This window comes from Suillus paluster (genome assembly GCF_016628075.1).
Source record: "Suillus paluster strain FC165 chromosome Unknown EDB91scaffold_11, whole genome shotgun sequence".
In the NCBI taxonomy this organism is placed as follows: domain Eukaryota; kingdom Fungi; phylum Basidiomycota; class Agaricomycetes; order Boletales; family Suillaceae; genus Suillus; species Suillus paluster.
This window is the reverse complement of record NW_024537571.1, coordinates 391,576-412,854: the sequence shown is the minus strand read 5'-3', so window position 1 is coordinate 412,854 and position 21,279 is coordinate 391,576. Positions and strand designations below refer to the sequence as shown.

The 21,279-nt window shown below is 49.4% G+C and overlaps 6 protein-coding genes across 6 annotated transcripts; 3 read left to right on the top strand and 3 right to left on the bottom strand.

The window, feature by feature from the left end:
• Positions 1-1,130: 1,130 nt before the first annotated feature.
• On the bottom strand, positions 1,131-3,609 carry EDB91DRAFT_1116558 (glycosyltransferase family 20 protein). Its single transcript, XM_041317981.1, has 6 exons — positions 2,555-3,609; positions 2,298-2,505; positions 2,079-2,246; positions 1,796-2,023; positions 1,468-1,740; positions 1,131-1,436 (listed from the first exon to the last, which is right to left on the bottom strand). Exons 1-6 carry the CDS (start codon positions 3,226-3,228, stop codon positions 1,356-1,358), a joined length of 1,632 nt encoding a protein of 543 aa, XP_041180136.1. The 5' UTR covers positions 3,229-3,609; the 3' UTR covers positions 1,131-1,355.
• Positions 3,610-5,269, bottom strand: EDB91DRAFT_1327828 (ribosomal protein L10-domain-containing protein). The gene is made up of 6 exons (XM_041325261.1): positions 5,163-5,269; positions 5,062-5,114; positions 4,935-5,009; positions 4,161-4,879; positions 3,878-4,012; positions 3,610-3,825 (listed from the first exon to the last, which is right to left on the bottom strand). Exons 3-6 carry the CDS (start codon positions 4,999-5,001, stop codon positions 3,805-3,807), a joined length of 942 nt encoding a protein of 313 aa, XP_041180135.1. The 5' UTR covers positions 5,002-5,009; positions 5,062-5,114; positions 5,163-5,269; the 3' UTR covers positions 3,610-3,804.
• An 86-nt stretch (positions 5,270-5,355) lies between these two features.
• EDB91DRAFT_1116556 (uncharacterized protein) lies at positions 5,356-8,444 on the top strand. Its single transcript, XM_041317980.1, has 6 exons — positions 5,356-5,442; positions 5,493-5,952; positions 5,990-6,029; positions 6,082-6,317; positions 6,343-6,754; positions 6,828-8,444. The coding sequence occupies exons 1-6, from the start codon at positions 5,378-5,380 to the stop codon at positions 8,417-8,419; spliced, it is 2,805 nt and encodes a 934-aa protein (XP_041180134.1). The 5' UTR covers positions 5,356-5,377; the 3' UTR covers positions 8,420-8,444.
• Positions 8,445-8,505: 61 nt separating this feature from the next.
• Positions 8,506-10,743, top strand: EDB91DRAFT_1345212 (C3HC zinc finger-like-domain-containing protein). The gene is made up of 7 exons (XM_041325840.1): positions 8,506-8,720; positions 8,773-8,936; positions 9,016-9,359; positions 9,424-9,507; positions 9,560-9,672; positions 9,722-10,536; positions 10,597-10,743. Exons 1-6 carry the CDS (start codon positions 8,637-8,639, stop codon positions 10,391-10,393), a joined length of 1,461 nt encoding a protein of 486 aa, XP_041180133.1. The 5' UTR covers positions 8,506-8,636; the 3' UTR covers positions 10,394-10,536; positions 10,597-10,743.
• EDB91DRAFT_1264452 (ABC protein) lies at positions 10,580-17,314 on the bottom strand (the record flags this gene model as incomplete). Its single annotated transcript, XM_041324480.1, has 40 exons — positions 10,580-10,725; positions 10,806-10,832; positions 10,880-11,024; positions 11,072-11,133; positions 11,190-11,275; positions 11,325-11,592; positions 11,645-11,660; positions 11,720-11,783; positions 11,831-11,911; positions 11,964-12,165; positions 12,214-12,238; positions 12,292-12,306; positions 12,354-12,473; positions 12,532-12,794; positions 12,844-12,927; positions 12,976-13,041; positions 13,090-13,104; positions 13,152-13,172; positions 13,228-13,270; positions 13,320-13,422; positions 13,479-13,559; positions 13,612-13,743; positions 13,788-14,190; positions 14,241-14,307; positions 14,362-14,400; positions 14,457-14,735; positions 14,784-15,170; positions 15,222-15,340; positions 15,395-15,461; positions 15,514-15,564; positions 15,625-15,762; positions 15,816-15,848; positions 15,925-15,951; positions 15,996-16,169; positions 16,225-16,359; positions 16,417-16,469; positions 16,547-16,871; positions 16,926-16,991; positions 17,054-17,105; positions 17,157-17,314. 40 exons carry the CDS (start codon positions 17,312-17,314, stop codon positions 10,580-10,582), a joined length of 4,638 nt encoding a protein of 1,545 aa, XP_041180132.1.
• A 515-nt stretch (positions 17,315-17,829) lies between these two features.
• Positions 17,830-20,606, top strand: EDB91DRAFT_1334878 (uncharacterized protein; the record flags this gene model as incomplete). The annotated part of the gene is made up of 12 exons (XM_041325472.1): positions 17,830-17,887; positions 17,922-18,094; positions 18,402-18,420; positions 18,688-18,722; positions 19,149-19,347; positions 19,471-19,577; positions 19,632-19,740; positions 19,843-19,979; positions 20,014-20,071; positions 20,145-20,228; positions 20,367-20,436; positions 20,519-20,606. The coding sequence occupies 12 exons, from the start codon at positions 17,830-17,832 to the stop codon at positions 20,604-20,606; spliced, it is 1,137 nt and encodes a 378-aa protein (XP_041180131.1).
• Between the last annotated feature and the right edge of the window lie 673 nt (positions 20,607-21,279).

Below are 21,279 nucleotides of genomic sequence, written 5' to 3'. Positions count from 1 at the left end.
TATGGAGCCCGTGGACCCCTCTCGCGTTCGGCCCCCAAGGGAACCTATCTTTGCTTTCAAGAAGGAACCCTTGATAACACCTGCTCGTGCTGACTGACAGATACCCTGTGGTTGGGTGCAAGTTCTGACAACTCGGACGCAGAAAAAGCTGACAATCTGGTCCACCTTGAAACTCAATCTGACTCGACGTTTCACGCGTGTGGGTGGCGACTACTACAATTAGCGGTAAAGGGCGGAATTCGGCCCTCGGTTTCCTAACGGTGTTGCGCGTGCATTCTGGGAGTAATACATAGCCTTTGGAGTGACAACCGCAGGGATCATTCATGGGACTTGTCGGACTTTTCCAGGGAGGTTACCACAGACCCCTAGATCCTCCGACGTGAGTGACTAACATACAAAGGGACGTGATTGTTAATTGGCCTATGTAACGACAAAGCTACGCCGTACTGAGGTGGATTCTCAAGTGCATTCGATCAGGCGGATGACTCAACGTTGCGCATTGCGCCGACAAACACAGGAAGCATTCAGGAGCTTCGTCGTATGTCTCACGCAGACTATGCTACCATCGAAACAACAAGCACTGGATCTTGAGTTCAAACCTTCTTATTGTTGTGATGTTGAGAAAGCCAGGGTATGGAAATGCGTTTCAGCTGACTTCCCTTTGTTGTTGTGTCGTGTGCATTGTTGCCCACTGACGAGGAGCTTGGCATAACTGTAAATTCTAATGCCACACTTCACAATCACACTACGATCATGTGTCACCCAAAGAGAATGAGGGTGTTAATGCCCATGTCCTGCGCCCTGTTTCAATCTGCGTTAGAGGGCTTTTACTAGAGGAAGCTCTTGCAGAGATGCTCGGGAAGGATTTAGCTTCCAACGAAAGAAACCCTGAGCCGCTCGTGCTAAAACGAGCATCTCGTTGAGGACCCATGACGCATAACGGTTCTCTTTCATTTCTCAAAGGAACGGCGAGCAAATTTGCGCTTCTGTAGAAGGTCTACAAAGAAACTCGAACGTACGGGCACTCGGAGCGCCCAAGAAAACCCCTGACATTCCGTCATCAGTTCAGGTCAGATGTTTGCGCTTACCAGGCTGCCAGCTGCAGGATTCTCGAAGGTGTGCATAAAACGAGCGGAGGCGAGCATGCAAAAACGTGTTCACCTCATGCTACTATGTAGTACTTTATTCTCCATCGTCGTGTAATGTGCCACCCCGTCTATGTTCTAGAAAACCATTGAAGATATGGAATAATCATATGGAACAGCCAACAAACGGCACCCCAGGTCGAGCGCCAAAGATGAAACGCAATTATCCGACCCAATGCCTAAATAGAGGTTACTTGCCTTCCCAGATGTTTATGCATCTGGGCTTACCACCTGCGGCGTAGGCACTTGTCCGCCAACGAGGTCGCTACCTGGGCCTTCGTCATTCTTCGGCTTTAATTCGGCTTGACCCTCCTTGTCCTACTTCATCCTGCTTCAGCTTGCTCATTTCCTTGATGAAGCTCGTGCCCCAGAAAGCCGCGGAGTATTTGTTGACGTATTTGAAAAGTTTGCGGTGGTTCTCAGCACGCGTCTCTGTATCCATCGTGACAGCTTCGTGAATCGCGTCTGCGACCTGTTGAGAATCCCACGGGTTGACGACGATTGATCCGTTGAGACTCTGCGCGGCTCCGGCGAATTCGGAGAGGATCATTGCGCCCTGACGAGCCTGCTGGCAGGCAATATACTCGTACGAGACCTGCGTATTAATGACATCAATACGTCATCGCAGGTGAAGAACTAAGAAGATTTACCAGATTCATCCCATCCCTCGTACTTGTCACCAAACAAACATCGCTAATTGCGTAAAGGGCGCATAGTTCGTCAAAGGCCAGACTCTTGTGCATGAAATGTATTGGCATGAATTCGACTGTACCAAAAGCACCGTTAATGCGACCGACAAGCTCGTTTACCGTTGACCGCAGGTTTTGGTAATCTTCGACATCTTGTCTAGACGGCACGGCGAGCTGCACCAACACGACCTAACAGCGGATGCGAGTAAGTCAACCGAGCATTCACGACAACTCCCACACTAACTTTGCCGATCCACTCAGGGTGCTGTGTCAAGAAGAGCTCGAGGGCATGAAGTTTCTGGGGAACTCCTTTGATGTAATCGAGACGATCAACCCCAACGATGACTTTCACTCCATTAAAACGCTGTTCGAGTTGAGCTATGCGAGATTTAACGGAATCTTTCTCTAGGTTCTGCACGTTGTTTAAGCTTCAACGCCCCATGTAATTTTACGTCGTACATACCTTGATGAATGAAGAAGGTTCAATGCCAATAGGGAATGTGCCAACGTGAGCTAAGCGACCCTCAAACTCAACACCGTTAGGCATTGTGGGCAAGCCAAGGATGCGCGTGCATGAAGACAAAAAGTGACGGGCGTAGTCGTAAGTGTGAAAGCCAATGAGGTCGCAGAAGAGGATACCCAGGAGAATTTCACGCCGGACAGGGAGGATCCTGACACAGGGTCAGCGAGGTGATCGGCAAATAATGCAAGATCACTTACCTGTAAATTTCACTGCTGGGGAAGGGTGTGTGCAAAAAGAACCCGATCTTGACGTCGGGTATTCTTTCAGAAGAGGTGCAAACTTCCTCCTCGATACCCTCCGCAATCTTGGTCAGCTCTCGTTTCTGGTATTCACCTCCAGATGAGCCGTCAACGAGGCCGCGTAGTATCATGGGCAGGAGCATCAAGTGATAGTCCTGCACCCATACCATACTGCCGGGTGTGATTTGCGAGCGTACGGTCTCGGCAAACCGGAAGTTGGCCTGACGGTACATCAGCCAGTTCTCTTCATCGAAGTTCATCTCTCCGGGATGGTAGTGAAATAGCGGCCATAGGATGGAATTAGAGAATCCGTTGTAATGGCCCTCAGCGACGTCATCGTCAAGATATACGGCTTGACAATTGTACTCCTCCATGAGACGCTTGTCGACGTAAGCTCGGTCCTTCGGTGGGATGTAAAAACCCGGCCAACCGATCCAGGTGAAGCTTAATGATTTCTTGAAACCGGAGAGGGCGGATACCAGCCCTCCAGAAGACATTTTAAAGTGGTATTCGCCGGATGCATCTTTGGTAATTGTGATGGGAAGACGGTTGGCGACAACGATGAGGTGTTTGCCCTCCATATCTGCAAAGCTTTCGTCTGATGTGGGGAATATGGAGCTCGAGGAAGCCATGACGGAGTGAAATTTATAAGTGAGCAGATCTCTACGAAAACATGTAGGAGAGGCCGAATACGGGTGATTATCGGATCTCCTTCCAACGAATATGATATGAAGTTACGGATGGTTGTCGGAGCGAGTAGGCTGGCAAACGTTTGCGTGATCTAGTCACTATCGTGATAAACGCCTAGATCGTTGATGGCTGTTGAGGCTTGTCGATTAATCTTGGATTTGTTCTAGCTGTGCGCCCTATGCCTCCACTACTTGGAGTTGAAAGCGTCATAAACGTCATCCTATGGGAATCACAACCATGGTCCGCTGGTCCTGGAATTGGTCCATCGGTCCACCGATATCTGATCGTCGTCCCTGTAAAGTGCCAGTGAGAAGCACACACGTCGGATCGATCAACGTGTTGAGGGTTCAATATATATATGATCTACGTAGTGTTCGTGCCCCAGTATTCCTTCTAGAGTCTTACTTATATACTTATGGAAATCGTGTGATCAGAACGAGTCTTGCATCGTGGTCGCTTATCAGGTGCATGCATTAGATGATGTGCGTGACAGTAAATAACATGACACAACGAGTAATCTAGTCGAAGAGACCGAAACCCTGTAGACAACCGTGTAAGCACTATGATCTTTACGGATCATGAGCAACTTACCATATCATCATCAGACTCCTCCTTCTCCTCAGCCTTCTCCTCTTCCGCGGCCTCAGCAGCAGCGGGTGCAGCCTCACTGGCAGCAGGTGCGGCAATGGCAGCAAATGCGTCAGGGTTCTCCAAGTACTCCTTGGCCTATATTAACCATTAGCATCGTTGTTAAACATGTAAACTCATGGTAAATATTCAGAAACAAAATATTATGTGCATCCGTTGTAGTCAGCATTTTCAGTGTGTTATGTTTAAAGCATCTCAATAGTAGCCGAATTGAAGTTGAACTCACCTTCTGGGCACCCTCGAACATGTAGTCAGTGACCAAGCACAAAGCAATGAGGTTCTTGTACGAGTTGACAAGTGAGTGCGTGACCGAGACGATGGTAGGGTAGTTAAGGGCCAATGAGATGGCAGCAATGGACTTGATACCGGACATGAAGCGGTCAATAAGAACCTTCTCGTCAACATCGAGAACAGAGGGTTCGAACGCGTTTCCAGAGTCGAAGATCTGGACGACAGTCATACCGTACGTGAACGGCGAGATGTTCAACATGTTGAGGAGAGTAGCCTCGGATGTACCGACACGGCTACCAGCGGTAACGACCTGGATCTCGGTCGAAATTTCAATGGTACCACGAGCGATCTTGGTGGGGATACCGAGGGCCTGGAAGAAGGAGGTCTTTCCGGGCTCCATACCGGTGTTACCGGCAGGGACGAAGACATCCTTGGGGGCATAAGCACCGGCACGAGCGGGGGCGGCGATCTTGTTGGCAATAATGATCTCCCTAACCTCCTTGAGGTCGCCGTCGGTGAAGACGAAGCCGATGTTACCCCTGACGTGGGGAAGAAGACGCTCGAACTGAGGGTTCTCCGCAAGGATGGTACGGAGGGCACGGCGAACCATGGTGTTCTTGCCCATCAAGACGACACCTTTGCCACGGAGGGCAACACGGATCTGGTGCATCTGGTTGGAGCTAACATTGTCAACGTTGACGATGAAGATGGAGGCTGCAAGCGCATCAATAAACAAAGATTGTTAGACAAGTAGAATATTGAAGCGCACGATATTTGGAGATGAGCTCCTTAAGTTTGGTGAAGTAAACTTCCTTTTGCGCGCGAGTAGCACCCATTGTGATTTCTGATACACCACGCGTTCAATTATCGAGACAGGGTAATAAGTAGTGACTTACATGAATATACAGATGATTTTTTTTAGTGAAAATCAGTGCCTCCCGATTGACCTCTGCAAGCCTGTCAGTCAAATCACACATTCTGAACTCGCACCACTCACCAGCAGTGTGCCAATGGATTTTTCAAGGCGACCGACTGGATGAGGATAATATTGATATGTAGACCCAGCTCTCCTGCTAAAGTTTCGATCAATCCGGGAAATGCCTTACAGTTTAATAAATAAGGTTACAAATCCGCCGGAGAATGCCGCAGGTATGTTCAACCTGTAACGTGACGTTGTAACGCGACGTGTTCCAAATTCGTCCATGCCATGGAATGTTGCGATGGTGTGTGTCGACCGTCCGAGTTTTGGGCGGCGTCGACGGTTCTCAACAAATCAGGTTTGCAGCTTTTTTTCCATTCAATGCGTGAGTTTTGATCGTTATTGTAGACTATTATCTTCTGCTAGCGCCCATATCCAAGAATGCGTACCGCGCATTACCAGGACTCAGAAATTGCGGAACACGAGGAAACTGTCTCTTGGGACCTCAGATGATGATGGTCAAGAGCCCGGCACGTCTAATTCACGCACAAACACTCGGGCCATAAGTGCTCTTCAAGAGATCCTGACGTCGCCTCCAGTCGTTCCCGACCCTTCCAGGAGACCGACACCCAATACTATTCGTTCATTTTATATATCCGCAAAAGCCCGAGGCCAGTTGTCGCAGCTCGACTCAGGAATACTTAGTGCTTTGATTGGTCTTTTTGGGTCCTTGTCTGTCGACCCATCAAGAAGATGTGTGTATACTAGTTCACTCCTTCCCCATGTGAAAAATGGTCCCGTACCTCGTGACTACTGGGCATTCGCGAAGGAGGTTGTATCATTTAAGCAGGAGAGGGGCATGACTGCTGTCGCATTCGGATAGATATTGGATGATGCGGGCTGAGTTGGCAAGCATTACCCTCTCCAAAGATGGCCAGCTCGGTTGTAAGATAATCCATTGCATTCGTTAGTAGATTGGCCTAATTAAATCGAACAGATACGCACGCATCTAATCGCTCTCTTTTCCGCGCACGACAACAATATCTCCACCTTTCTCGGCACGTTTTCGATCCAGAGGTTCATGTTCCCTATTTGAAATCGCTCGTGTCGAGCACAGATCCCCGTCACAAGCAATGGGCTGTTGATGCGATGTCATCCATCATTCTCACCCATCCATTTCTCCATACAAAAGTGCTGGAAGTGTTGTGGGAGATCGTTCATGGCGCAGATGCTGTACTGTTGGGATCCATTCTATCAGCCTATTTCAACCCGGGTCACTCATTTTCCGTCGTCGTGCGGGGATACTCCATCACCTCATATTACAGCTGTACCCGTTGATGCTACCACCATAACATCCGCTCTTTCGACATTTCCGTTACCTGTACCAGGTGCCTCTGCGCATGCGAAGCCCATCACGGAGTTGCTGCACGAGGCTTTTTCATCCAACACTCCAATGGTTCACCGGCGGAGCAACCTACTCCTATGTTCTCTGCTGTACAGCTGCAACAGCAATGGAATTCCTATTTCATCGCTCGATTTTCCTCCGGATCGAGGTGCATCAATGTGGAAGACCCTGTTTGCCCTTGCGATTCTTGAAAAGGTTACGCGAGCCGCGGGTGCAGCTCATCTTCATGATCCTGCCCTCCGCGGACGTATTCAAGTGATGATACGTTCTCTTCATGAGTCTTGGCTGCACCTCATGCGCAATCGATCGTACCCCATTCCTCATTTCACGTGCTGTAGCGACTTCTATTTTTCGCCTCGCTGGTGCGGTAGCCGATACGAAACTAGTCGAAGCATGCCTGGAATCGAGTACAACCTTCGAGCTTTGGACCAGAAATTCTTCAGATGCTGTGGAGGAACCGCAATTGACAGCAATGGCAGCGATGCATCTTGCTGCCTTGGTGCAAGTCCGGGGGTGTAGAGCGGAATTGGTCATGAAGACGTTGAGTTTTTACTCGACTGACGTCAAGCACCATAGTGTCATCGTGTCTGCGGCTGTCAAGGATCTTATTCATCGTGATGTTGAGCTCGGCCGCATGTTGTACAACATTGCAGACCGTAGTGGACGCGACATCGACGTCGATATCGCATATGCCCTTGCCAGAGCACTCCCACCTCCTCATGCTGTGCGTTTCCTCAAGAATGAACGATTCTCCCGAGAACAAGTAGGAGGCCTCCTAAGCAGTATTGCTCGTGGCCTCAGGGAGATCAGGCATCGACGTTACGATGCAGATCTTTTCGATGACATTGGCGTTTCCCTCTACAACCTATACGCGACCTCACCTCCCCCCGATCACTTCCGTGGGCATCTCCAGCTTCTTCTAGCCGAGCAATGCACGCGAGGCAGAGGGTTCCAGACCACGGCTATTATCGCTAACGTTATCAAATTCCACTCGACCTTCTTTCAACCCTCGTTCTTGATGCAGCTGATTCGCCTCTTTTTGCACCGCAAGCAATTTGTTTGCGCGTCGAGAATTCAGAGAATTTACGTTGACGCACGCGAGGGATGTGTCGTCAACAGACGCCGCATGGTCATCGCACGCCTTTGGGCGGCAGGCAGTAGACGCCTATCCACGAATATTTATTTGCCAGGTCGCAAGTTAAATACCTTGTTTCGAGGTGGCCGTTTCTGGACAGCAGGGACTTTAACCAACAGTCCAACGAGCAGTGGCCCAGTGTTCAACAGAGTTCTTCAAAGTTTAATCTATGATAGGCGAGCGCATGCCGCAAGGGTCGCCTTTAGTCGTGCTGCAAGCAGGGTAGACGCGAAAAGTCGGACGACCCTAGGCAACACACTTTTACACGGTGTCCTCATTCGACCAGTCCCAAGAAACGGCAGACGCGTCCGCAAGCTTCTTGGACTCCTTGACAACCTCGTCAGCTGCCACCAGTTCGCGCCTGATAGAATTACCGTCAACATCATTCTCAAGGCGCTGATAGCCTGGAGGACTGCATTCGATTACCGACGCCTACGTGCACTGTTCGACCACATGGTCTGCGGTGGATACCCAGCGGGTGCTTATTCCCCTTCCCACCCGCCCTTTGGCACCCCGCCTCTGCGCACCGGCGGAACTCTCGCGCTGTCGAAGCTTCCGGCCTATATATCGTTTGAGAAGCATGCGAAACCGATGCTCAAGATGTTCATCAAGGGATTTTATCTACGGAATGATGTGGAGGCTGCGCGTACGGTGGTAGAGATTTTGAAGACTGAGCAGCAGAAGGCTACTTTGCAGAGAGAGCGGCGGTCGGCGGCACGTTTGAAAGGGCGGATGAAAGCAGAGAGTACAAGCCGAAGGGATGATACGACTCATGTTCATAATGATGAATCATAATAGACTTTTGCTTGTCACTTTTGAGAGAAACTATTAAAAATTTGATCGCCTGTTGGTTTATCGCACGGCATCGTATTGTGTCCACAGTCACTTCGAACGAAAGGGATCGGGTGGATTTTACTATCGCGGTGGCTGTGCTAGCTGTACTTCATTTGCAGTGTCAGTGGCACTCTCTGTCTTCAACGACCACCATCGACGTTCAACTTCATCGCTCGACATGACGATGGCTACAGAAGTTATGTCTGTTAACAGCTCAGATTCAAGCTCGACGAGTTCGTCAGTGTCTATCCGAGCTACCAAGGTAAGCGTAGCAACTTGACTCCAATGGGCCCCTACTGAGTAGCATGTCTTAGCGTAAATTCGATGATGCACTTCAAAGCCTCGACAGCGCTGTAGCTCCAGCTAAACCCGCATCTGAAAGACCAACACCACCCAAGCGACCACATATGACCCGCTCTCTCTACTCTACCCTCGCCAAGTACGGTATCAAGTCCAACGAACCAAAACCACCCGTCGAGTCAGTCAAATTTCGCGGTTTTCGACTTGGATATCTCTGAATTTGCTCTCGTCTCCTTCTATTCCTGTTTGCCCAACAGTACTGCGGATAAGCATGATATTTCCAAGACTGCCCCTCACCTTGCTGCGATCTTGGCCCGGACTGCGTCCCGCTCCAAGAGCCAAGGAGCTTCCCCTTTTGCACACCCTAGCGTTCCAGCATCAGCTTCACTCGCCTCAGAATACCGACCATCATCTACTCAGTCATTTTTATCCCGTCTGTCGACCTACAAGTTGGCGACATACGCAAACAAGCCACCCCAAATCGATGCTGTCGCTGCAGCCAAGTGCGGTTGGATAAATGATGGCAAGGACAGACTAGTGTGCGGAATTTGTGGTTTTTCATGGGTTGTCGCGGGGCGAGACGGCATGACACGAGAAGCTGGTAAGGTTTAGAAGGTAGGTAAAGGAAAAGGTACACTACTGAACGCTTTTCTTTCGTACCATAGCCAATGCGCTCGTTGAGAAACAGCGCATTCAGTTATTAGAGATGCACAAGGATGGATGTCCTTGGCGCACTAGGCAATGTGATTGTGAGTTGTTTTTCGAGCTGCACCTGGCCTCCTTGCTCACACAATTCATTAGCGTCGATTTATCGCGTGCCGCTCCAAGCACCTGCCGCCATGGCACGAGACATCAAGTCTAACACACTCACTCTAGAGCCCCTCCTGACAGACGTCGTGATTAAACATCCGCTGGTGAGTTAAACCACACCGTTTTGCGTCCATTGCTCATAGGTTTCATCAGTCGGCCTCCCAGCTTTCCTCGCTTCGTTCAGCAATTGCCTCAGTCAAGCCTACTCAGCCGCAGCCAGAATCTGAGGATGAGTCCTCAATGCAAGTCGATGCAGACCCTGAGCCATCTGATACTACACTCGTGACTGCCCTCTTCGGCTGGTCGTTGGCCCCGCCTTCTCCTCCCTCGGAACGCACTCGCACTACATCTCTTTCTCGAATAGCCACGATGTCCAGGCCAGCCTCCCCGTCGCTGTCTAGAGCTTCGTCAGTTTCACGCACTGTTCCGTGGGGAAGAGGGGATTCTCCGTCTCCGATGCCGTCTTCACCCCTTACTAGTATCTCGCAGCTGGGAGGTACACCCCCGCGTGCGCGCACCCCACGCTTAAGCGACATCGGGAGAAGCGCCCGGGACACATCTCTTCTGCACTGTTCTTTGTGTCAACGACGCGTTGGCCTTTGGGCATTCACACCCCAGTCCGCTCCACTACCACAAGACGGCAGTTTACCACCACGTTCGTCGACAAAGGAGAGGCAGTTTGATGTGCTGAATGAACATCGGTCGTATTGCCCATATGTTGTTCGCTCGACGATGGTACCGAAGCTACCTATGCCACCTATCCTCGCCTGTTTCTACGGATGCACCGGCAGATGGTGCAATAGAGGGGATGGCGTGCTGTGCTGACTGTTGTGCTCCGACACGGACTGAGTGAGCGGCAGCGTAATGCACGCTTATCATTGTCCGGAGGGGATAAAAACATAATGCACGGAGTTGACGGAGAGCTTGAGGGCGTGGAAGCTATGGTCGCAGGGGTGAAGAGCAAGGGGGTGAGTTTATGCTGGCAACACGACAATCTTGAATATAGACTAATCATGCATCTTTTGCAGGGGCGGGAACTATTGAAATATGTGAAAGGACTTTTGGGTTGATGTGTATTCTGAGTTCGTACTTGTTTGCTTCGCACCATTCCATCCAGACAATTGCCTGTATGTTTCCAATAACGAAGTTGACGTCTCCTGAGCGAAGCACGATGTCAGCTTGCAGATCGCTACAAGACGCAACTAGTTCTATTGGTATCATCTACGGAAATACATACCAGTATGCGAGCCTTGCACTACCTTGGCTGTTAATAAATTGAGCTATCATATTTGTCTACTGTCGTCCGATCACTCCAGATCGACGACCCAAGATCGACCTCAACAAAATCCACCGGTCTATCCGTTTCTATATCTCTTAAGGAGATATTACCACTTTGGCACATTCCGCGGAAAATTCCGCCCTCCATTTTGAAAAGATTAGATGGAGTGTCGAATTCCTGAAACTCATGAGAATGAATCGCTGAAAGATGCTCAAACAACCCACTGCGACGAGGCCAGCGTCGATGACCAGAATTCGGTCGTACGAAATGATAGTTCGAAGTCGGTCTGAAGTGTCATCACATTGCAGCATTGCAGAAGAGAGCAAAAACGATAAAACGCACGGGCAATACAAAGGAGCGTGTGGTCCTTGAATTGCGTCTGGATAGTGTGCTGGATCTTGTTATCGGTCTCAAGGTCGACAGAGGCTCTGAAAGAAAGTCAACATCATGCATCCAGGAGAAGAGTACGTAACTAACGTGGCCTCGTCAAGCACGACGATTTTAGAGTCTTTCACCAGAGCACGAGCTAGACTAAGCAGAGATCTCTCCCCAACACTGAGGTTTGCTCCCTCACTCTCAACGGTGCTGTCAAGGCGATGGCGGCTGGTGGAAGTTTGCTCCCCCCTGATGCCATCAGCAAGATTCGAGTCGGTGCCAGAGTCAGCAAGATAAGATCTATGCAACGCATCCCATAGCTCCGCGTCATTGTGTTGAGAGAACGGATCCAGGTTGGACCGTATGGTTCCTGGTGATTTTTTAGGGCTTCAAACAAGTGCATGTAACTTAACGACACTAACCGCTAAAGAGAAGAGGCTATCGAGTTTGTACATCAGTCCTGTGTTGTGTCGCAGGTGCAAGGAAATTTCACAAACATCTTGTGGAATGATAGAAATCTTGGAGCGAAGGTCTTTAAGACCAATCGTAGATATATCGATGCTGGACAGGGTGAAAACAATATTCGTCACGAGCGATGACCAACGTACCCATCGATGGTGATCGAACCACCGGACAGCTCGACAATTCGGAGTAGCGCGAGCATCAATGAAGATTTTCCGGCACCAGTCCTGATGGGACGCCGCATCAGTATACATGTGTGGATCCAACGAATCAGCTGACCTTCCAACAACACCTATCTTTTCGCCTCCCCTGACATTGACCGAGATACCCTTCAATACATTGGGGAGGCCCGGCCTATACGCCATCTTAACGTTGTTGAATTTGATGGCGCCATGTTCGGGCCATTTCGCCGGGGGCTTGCGTTCTTCGATCTCATGCGGTGCCTCGCGAGGTATCGCGTCCTCATCGACGTACTGTACCACTGAGAAGAGTAAGTGAGAGTGGAGGTATCGTAGAATTCGCGACTCACCTCGTTCTACTGCGTTCATGTGATTCTGAGGCAAACGACAAGTGAATAGCTAGTGATGTAAGATAAGAAAAGTCCTACCTCGACGTCTGCGGTCTGTCTTATTACGTTACCACACATCTGTGCCAACGAGACTTTGGTACGAAAAGCTTAACAATGTAGACTGTTGTGGCAACATAGGGAGACCCACTAGTATACGTGAGTACCAACCCTATCTGGGCGGCGTTGATCCCGGAGACGTCGTTCACTGCGAGAAGAGCAACCTATCGAGATCGCAATGTTGGGTGAGACTGAGGTATTTGCCATTGAACAGACACTTACAACGAGGACTAACAAGCTTCCCATGAAATCCAACCTGAGGGCAAGCCATCTGAGGGAAGGAAATAAGCCAAGGCCGCCGCGAAATAGGTATAAGACTACTTGCCTCTGGTTTGTAGCCACGAGGGATAGAGCTCTATCCTCCAGATCGATGTAGTATCTATTCGCGACAATGAACCGCTTCATGTCTCCGTAGCTTCGGATGGTAGGAAGGCCGGTCAAGGTCTCGGAAAAGTGGGCATACATAATAGAGCGAAGCATAGATTCTGATGGTCGATATCAGAGACTTTCTGGGTCAGAAATACAACAACGAACCCAGGCGCTTGACCTCACGAGCACTGCCTCGATAGAAGGCAGCGAAGTAGTTGAAACCGATCGCGATGAAGACAAGAGCAATAGCTGCACAAGGGTGAGCTATATCCTTGGCAATGACACCAATAAACTGACCAAAGTATGGTTCAAGGATAGTGATAATAATGACCGAGCCCATAAGTGTAGCCAGCGAAATGACACCTGGATCCCATAGTTAGTGTCCGTCGGCGATGCCTGCGGCTGACATACCCAATTTCATGGCAACTGGACGATGCATAAGTAAGATTTCACTATGGTGACAGAGCACTCACTTCCTAATTGATTGTCAACATCTAAACGAAAGATTTCAGCAAAGCATAGCATAACACAAATTAGAGAGATGCTGACTGTCGATATCTTTGCCAAGGACGCTCAGGATTCGGCCCATAGGCTGTAGGAACATAGTCAACATTTGTGACTATGCCATCATAACTACTCACCGTAGTGTCGAAAAAGGACATAGGTGCATAAAAGACGTTGCGTAAGGACTTGTGGTATAGGCTTTGAGACACGTAGAAGGCCATGAAGTCCATTGTAGCACCACTGAAGCGAGTTGCGTTGAGTGAGCTCGCTGCCATCTGCGATAGCAACCGACTTACAGCAAGAATTGGGAGACCGTTTGACTAACCCCGAGGCAACCATACAGCGTCTGATAGAACGAGGTTGGTCTGTCAAATTTGCTGCACCAGGATGTCAGAAATAGGATCAAGAAGTCGGTAAAACGACACTGACTTGCTCTCCCACCAAACTAGTGTATACGAGTTCAAGATCTGACTTGCCTGCATCCCGATGACGAACAACAGCACTACAGGCCCTGTGATCAGACCGCGTCCCGCAACCAAGTAGGTCCAGTACACTGTGAAACTGTCTCAATCTGGGGAAACCTAGGCAGGCGAACTTTAACGCACCTCTCAAGGACACAGAGCCCGTCGATCCGCTTTTCTTTGCTCATCAAGCGACCTTCGAGTTTACCACTGCCAGTAGCCTTTTCTCTGGCTCTTTCTGACTTCAACTTGACATCCTCGATGGTGACGCCTGTCTGCGGAGTGACTTTCTCTGCCTGGACATCATCTTTGCCCTCAGACGCATGACCGCCGAACTCCAGGTCCAAACGCGCAAAGTCCCCGCCGTGGGAGATCAATTCTTCGTAGGTCCCGCTCTCTGTGATCACACCGTTGTTCATGGTATAAATGTAATCTACTTGAGGGAGAAAGTGGATCGCGTGCGTGACCAGAATGACGGTGACACCGCGATTGCACAAGGCTCCCAAGATGGCATCTTGGAACAAGGACTTTCCAACGTGAGCATCCACTGAAAGGGCTTTCGTCAGTACAACACACCTCATAAACCATGTGACTCACCTGCTGAGAGTGGGTCATCAAATATGACAATATCAGGCTGGAAGTACAGAGCACGAGCGATGTTAACCTGAGCGGAAGATAAAATTAGGGTCTTAAAGCGAAGGCATGTCATAAAACTTACTCTCTGCTTTTGGCCACCGCTGAGGTTGATAGCCCTTTTCTCCAATCTAAAAACATCATAAGCGGACGATATGGAGTTGGATTCATTCACCATACCTCAGTCAAATCCCCATCAGGGAGTAGTTGGATATCTGGAAGTAGACAGGCGGTTTCCAGAACAGCGCCAATATCTATCTTCCTCGAAAGGGCGACCAAAAATGATATTATCACGCTGGAGTAAAACGTGAGATGTATAAACTTTTTGAGAGCAACGCAGCTCACCAAGGTTGCATTCTGAATCCATGCGGTCTGCGGACAATAACCGACGCGACCGCCAAACGAAACATGCCCGGAGACCTTCCTCATCTCCCCTATCAAACCTTGCAACAAGCTGGACTGTTCATGGGTCAGAAGTAGTTTCAAAAATTCGTCCGGCGAGATCACCTTGCCGCTTCCGATAGGTCCGACTACAGCGACGAGCTGGCCTCGTGGGATGGTCATGGTCACATTCTTCACCCTAAAGAGCGGTGCGTGCTGTCCGGGAGCGGGCTTGTCCTTCACCTTGTCCTCCTTCGTGCTCTTGTCCTTACCGCTGCTACCGACTCCACCCTTCTTCGAGCTGACAGCTTCACCTGAGTCTTTCTCGAAGGATTCCCACTCAAACGTCGCGTCCTTAACCAGAAGCGCCGGCTCTTGATCCTTGTCGATCACGAGTGCGTCTTCAGACATGAGCTCTGCATAGAATATATGCGTGAGTCGCTGGATCGCGCTGGATGCGTCAGGGATAGACGATAATGCCCGGGGCATGAGTACCATTGGTTGCTGGAGAATCTATTTGCCGCTTAGCTGCATGATTATGTACGCTGCTCGAAAGGATCTCACGCGAAATAGACTCAGCGAGGAGAAGAGGACGGCAACGTTGAACTTGGGCGTTATAAGGGTGTATGTGACAAAAGCGAGTGTAGAAGCGAGAACTGCAGGGCGACATAGCGAGCGCCAGCCTGGAGTAGATCGGATCAGTAATGGATCGCCACGCCATGCACATCTGAACTTACTGCGCCGAACTTGAGTGAAGAATCTGTCGGATACTACGCAATTCTTGCTTTCGAAGCTCGAAGATCCCTAAACGGCGTTCGTGAGCGTGATTTTAATGGCCCCTGCCCTTATTGCTCACTTTGAAGGAAGGGAACCTCATAGCAGAAATACTTAACCACTCGCATGGCGCCTGTGCACCCCTTCAGCATCCTCGCTCATTCCAGCGGCTCCAAGGTTACGTACCGAGTACCTCGAGCAAAGCCTTCGCTCGTTGATCAGTCCACTTCATCGACCGCAAGCGCATACGGCGGTGCTGCGCCATCAACCGACTTTGAAATGGGAAGAAGATAATGAATAGCGAGAAACCAGCGAGCGCAGACTGTCCGAGCTAATTTCAAGCGGTGTCAGAACGAAATGGATTCTTCGTGACGTGCAACAAACCATGGTTAGAAGAGTGATTAGACAAACTATGATCTGGATAGGTGCAGTCCAAGCTTGAAGATCATGAACATTTCGAAATCTTCAAGCCAAAGGAGCCGCATATACTCACCTGCATGCTAGTAGCGAGAAGGTCAATCTGCGGTTAATCGATATGAGCGTATGCTTAAGTTTGCGACTCACAAACCACTGAGCGCACGCGTCGATCCTGCTCACGTCCGTAGAAATATGGTTGACGAGTGCGGCGTTGCTGAGTTTGACACGCGCTTTGCCTGTGAGGTTCACTCCACGCTCGTAGATACATGTTATCAGGGCGGCTCTAACTAGTACGCCTGTCAGCATTGAACGCCAGAAGAACTTGAAATGCGTCAGCTCAGCCGAGTTCACCTTCAACTCACATAAGTTGACAAACCTGATGAGTGCAGACGCTGGCTATCACAGTAAGTGCGAAGAGCCCGATAGCCATGGCGATACCACGACCGGCATTAGGGGTAGGTTCTCCAGCAACAATTGCAGCGGAACGCTCCTCCGCAAAGATGACGATTTCCTGCAGAGGGACAAAAACATCAGAGATTACCACAACCGAAGACGGCTTGCTATTCACCCGAAGGACGAGGGGTGCCATAATTTGACCCAGATCACCAATCACCTGAGTGACTTGTAAATTCATTTGACAGTGACAATGTATGAGGAAGACCATGCCTTGAATGCACCTCCGATCCAGAACAACCTACAAAAGACATCGTTTAGAGCCCAAGCAAGGCTGGCCTCTTTCCGCCCTTCGCATTCTCGCCAATGTTTCTGAAACGCAGCACGTCGCTCAGACCAGGTCGCGCCTTGTATCTGCCCTCTACTGGGAATTGCCCGCAAGGCCCAGCCGGTACGCTTGAAGAAGGATGGCCTGAGCTCTCCACTCTCAAGACGTGCATTCCAGTCGGCTGCTGCCTTGACACGCCGCTGCCATGCAGCTTCAAGTTTAGCAGCAAGTACGGCTGACTCTTGTGATGTGTCCATTTTGTATAGATCTGAGGCTTGTAGCGTGCGCTGATATCCGAGAACCTAAATTTATGCGTTGGAACAGTATACTTTGCGATTCGAGGTTCAATGACCGACCATTATACCGGTTATCCAGGTGTAAGTGAGCTGAGAGAAAATTGAAGCATTAGCCAAAGGTGTCAGCTACAGAACGCGATGTTATTAGGATGGTCCTTTAGCAAATTAGTAGAGGGAGGTTCGCGCACCGCTGCATCCTCTAGGGACGGGGGAGCTGGAGGTGGTGGGTCCTTAGGTAACCTACCCGTGGCTAATGAAGGAGGGCATTGTTGCAAACGCAGCTTCACTTACCATAACTGCCACCACTTTTGACGAACATTGACATACTCATCGCCAGTATCGAGCTGAAGATTTAAAGGTTGGTAATTGACTATGTTAAGCTCCTCGAGCACTTCTTCGATTGAGACTTTGTCGTCCTGTACAGATTTTTCTGAGCGTTGGGATGACATAGGGACAGACGGAGGGGTAGCCCTGGGCCAAATTTGAATGGCGGGGGGTGGCAATCATGTGTGAAGTTATACTCGTACCCTAGATCTGATTCAGTGTCATTGATCCGATATTGAACATCGCAATCGCTACCACTGCGTCGGGATCAGTAACTGCTGGCAGAGGCTGGCAGTCAACTAAACCGTGGATTCGTCCCCGATATCCTGTTTGGCGATAGATACGGTGAGAGCACGTGCTAACCGAAGAGTTTGGTTTCATGTAGTCATGGCGTATGTGCGCTTCTGAGATCTGACCATTCCTGCAGCGCGCGTAGGATGTTAAAATTGTCGTCCCCAATCCCTTACTCCAGCGGTTTGCGCCAAGGATGTGCCACATACATGGATATTACATTATTTAACATTTTGACAGGCGTTAAGTATCTGTCAATAACAATAAATTACAGTATTCGAAGCTTTGATTTACCATTTTGACACGTCATCCGTCTTGGGAGGCGGAGTTGGAAACAATTCCGCTGGCAATGATGAGGTTACCGAGGGACAGTGGCCAGTGGGAACGGAACAGAAATACAAGAAATCGTAAGTATTTTATTCTAGGTCTACATCGTTGTAGATTGGAAGTGCCGACGCGGCACGCGCATCACAGGCACTGACAAGTCCAACAGTACTGGTACACTGCTCACTGAAAGCACGCCCTACCACTGGGCCAAAATGTCTTCGAGCAACTGCCCAACGCGGACGTCTGCTCTCCCCAACGCGGTCACTGCACTCTCCTTCCTCAAATTGGTACGACGGACATGTCCACATCGACTTCTACACTCATCCGGCCTCTGGTCTTCGTCGATCTCCTCGAAAAACGCGTCCCAAGGTCCCGGCGCTCGAGACGTCGTAGACGTGCCATGGCGTATGCAAAGTTTTGCAGTCGAGTATTCGCCGCGCTCGTTGAAAGTCCGCGACGCGAGTTTAATGATTTATCCACCAGGTTCCAAAATATTATCTTGGTATTTAATCAGTTACTGGTTCCACACGCCAATATACGCTCATTCACGAACGAAATAAAATGTGATTGAGTGGGGCTACTGGTACTTACTAGTCACTGGTAACCCGTGCGCGTGAGTCGTGGGTGATTATGATGTGTCAACTTCAAGGTTACGCTTGCTAGTATTAGTGGTCCTCCGTAATAGTTTATCTCCTGTAAGAATGATAAGTAAAACTGGTCTATAGCTTACGCCTGGGCGGTCGTGAAAAGGGTCCTATATTTATGTACTAGTAGTGGGGATGATATGGGCTGACACAAAAATTAGTAACAATGATACTGGCAATTAGCCTAGCTTTAGTCTATTATTATACCTAGTGACCGAATCTGCACCGTGCTCTAGACTTAGTTGCGTTTACAGGCTCGTCGGACCCAGCGGTGAGCTGCATATCCCTGGCACTTACGACCTACGACGTTCGGACCTTGGGGTAGATGCCCATCACATCCGTAAAGTCTTTCGACGAGTGGTTCAACACGCCGTTCACCATGAGCGCTGAGCATGATCGGAATGTTTACCCCTTCTCCTGTTACTCCTCCCCATGGCACACAGCACAGAAAACTAACACAACTACCCACCCTCTATACAACTTATCGTTTCGCTCATGGTCTGGTGCACATACTACGACCGCAACTCTCTTCTCATACCAGACCTCTGTTATGGAACACAAACCTCCCCTCAGCGCTGTCATGTGCATACCAGCGTTGCCTCCCGATACCAGCTGCCCATCTCGTACCAAAGCTCAACCGTAACACCACCCCACAGTATAACTATGTGGCGCACTTTATTATGCAAAGAATACACAGTTTAGTACGTCACACAATCTTTTTGGTGAATTTCTAACGCGTTTGATGAACTTGATGAACGAGTCGTTCGAGCCGAAGAAGATTGATAGCACCGTTGAGGGCTGTGGTCAGCGTCGCCGTAATGTCGCCAATATTCATGCTGCACAAATATGCCGACGATACGATCAGGATTATTCGATGACGACTCGGGGGCTCGCTCGTGCGCTTGCATGTGCATTCAAAATTTCTGCAGTAGCATTTACCCTTGCCTGAGCACGACGGGGAGAACTATGAGCAATTATACCTCACACTCACACAGCACTGCTTGCCTAAAATCCGGCAGACATCAGCTGCAAGTCTGGGCAATGTCATGAAAGCTCTGACAATCGCGCAAAGATCCCTATCTCAGATGACGAAGGTGAGGAAAACGAGGGTCACCCTAAATACAGAGTGTGTCCACTCGTAAAAATCTGAATGGCAGTACAGTGACACGATGTAATCAAGCCTGTAACAGCTAGTACCTGCGCCTATTTTACATACCATAAAAGCCGTGGCTCGAGGGCCCGGCTCGGGCTTGCAGATCCTTCGAGCCGGACCTTGCACATCACTAACTGTGAGTGCATCATATCAGCTTCATGCTCCCCCACAGGAAGTTGATTCCACCAATCTTTGATATTGATCTCGATGCATTCGTATGCACTAACTTTCCGAACAGATGCGGATATCAGCAAGAATATATCGGTCCGTGAACGGGACCTACAAGCTTGGCAATCATCTGCTGCTGCAGCCTCTCCGCCTCCGACAGCGACGCATCGCGAGATTGCTAGAGATGAGGCAGAAACATGTGTCCCGGTGTGCCACTCAGGATGCTAGCTCATCGGACTAGGAAGTCACGGATTGCAAACCTTTGTACCAGCAGGCTATTAGTATTACAAGGCGCAAGGGTGAGTACTTGAGTAGTGAATCCAGGATGCAAAGCACACTACTCATACTCACATAAACATTCGTTCAACACAGGCCATCTGGGATCTATCGGAGGCATATTCTATGTTCAAGCTTATAACAAGACTACAAAACTGCGTCGTAGACAATATATTCCATGTATTCATTAAATGTTCGAGATTTCCTCTATTCCAAGATCTCCATTGCTCGAGCCGTAGTGAAAATAAGCAAGCACGTTGATGAACTCAGCAACAAACTACTAGTAACTCACGCGTCGTGCCATCAACTACTGCACAGATGTGAAAGCAGAAATACGACTCACTGCCACATTACCAGCTGACGCAAAAAAAGAGGAACTATCACGTCGGTGAGTCTTGTGGTTAAATCCAGGACGCAAACTACTCATACTCACGCATCCATAAATGTACACTTTATCACAGTATTTGCAGTCGCCGTCATGCACGCAAAAGGCAGGACAGTTCTCACTGGCAGCCTTACTGGCAGATATTAATGCTGTCAAAGCAGCAACGACAGTGAGGATAACGGAGAAACGCATTGTTTGTGATATGGGATCGAATAAATCTAAAGGGGATAGTAAGAAGACGGCCTGCTTTTATGGGCTGAACATTGTTCTGTGAGAAGAACCTATTCACCTGAATTCCCCTTTCAAACAGATGATATCTGCAATGCCAGCAGATTTGCCACCTCATTAAGATCTTGAGAACTTAGTTCATAGTATCAGACGGTCCGACTCCTTATCAGAAGGAACGACTACGTATCTTCATTCTATTGGGTCTGGCTAGAGGAGACTAGGTCCGACCATGACTTATTACCCTGTAAAGCGATGTCTACTGTTTGGCGTGGAGAAAAATATGACCGAAGTAAGGTCAATGCCAGCTCGACATTGGAATCCTGGTGGTTCTAATCAAAATCATGAGAAAAAGAGCTGACGCTGAAAGTTGAACTGGAGCTTGTACTGAAATCGCACGTAGTTAATTTCATCGGAGTCCTTGACACGGGTCAATGTCACCCGAAACGAGAAAGTGATCCGACGTGTTCGACAGAATTCTGAAGCTAAATTCGACGAACGAAGGGGCCGAAAAGGTTGGTAAACGCCGTCTCTACACAATACAGTCTCGGTGGCTTCGAATAAAGTTTGAGGCCTGGACGTCGACCAGAACCTTCAGGATGAGCACGGGTTTACCCATGG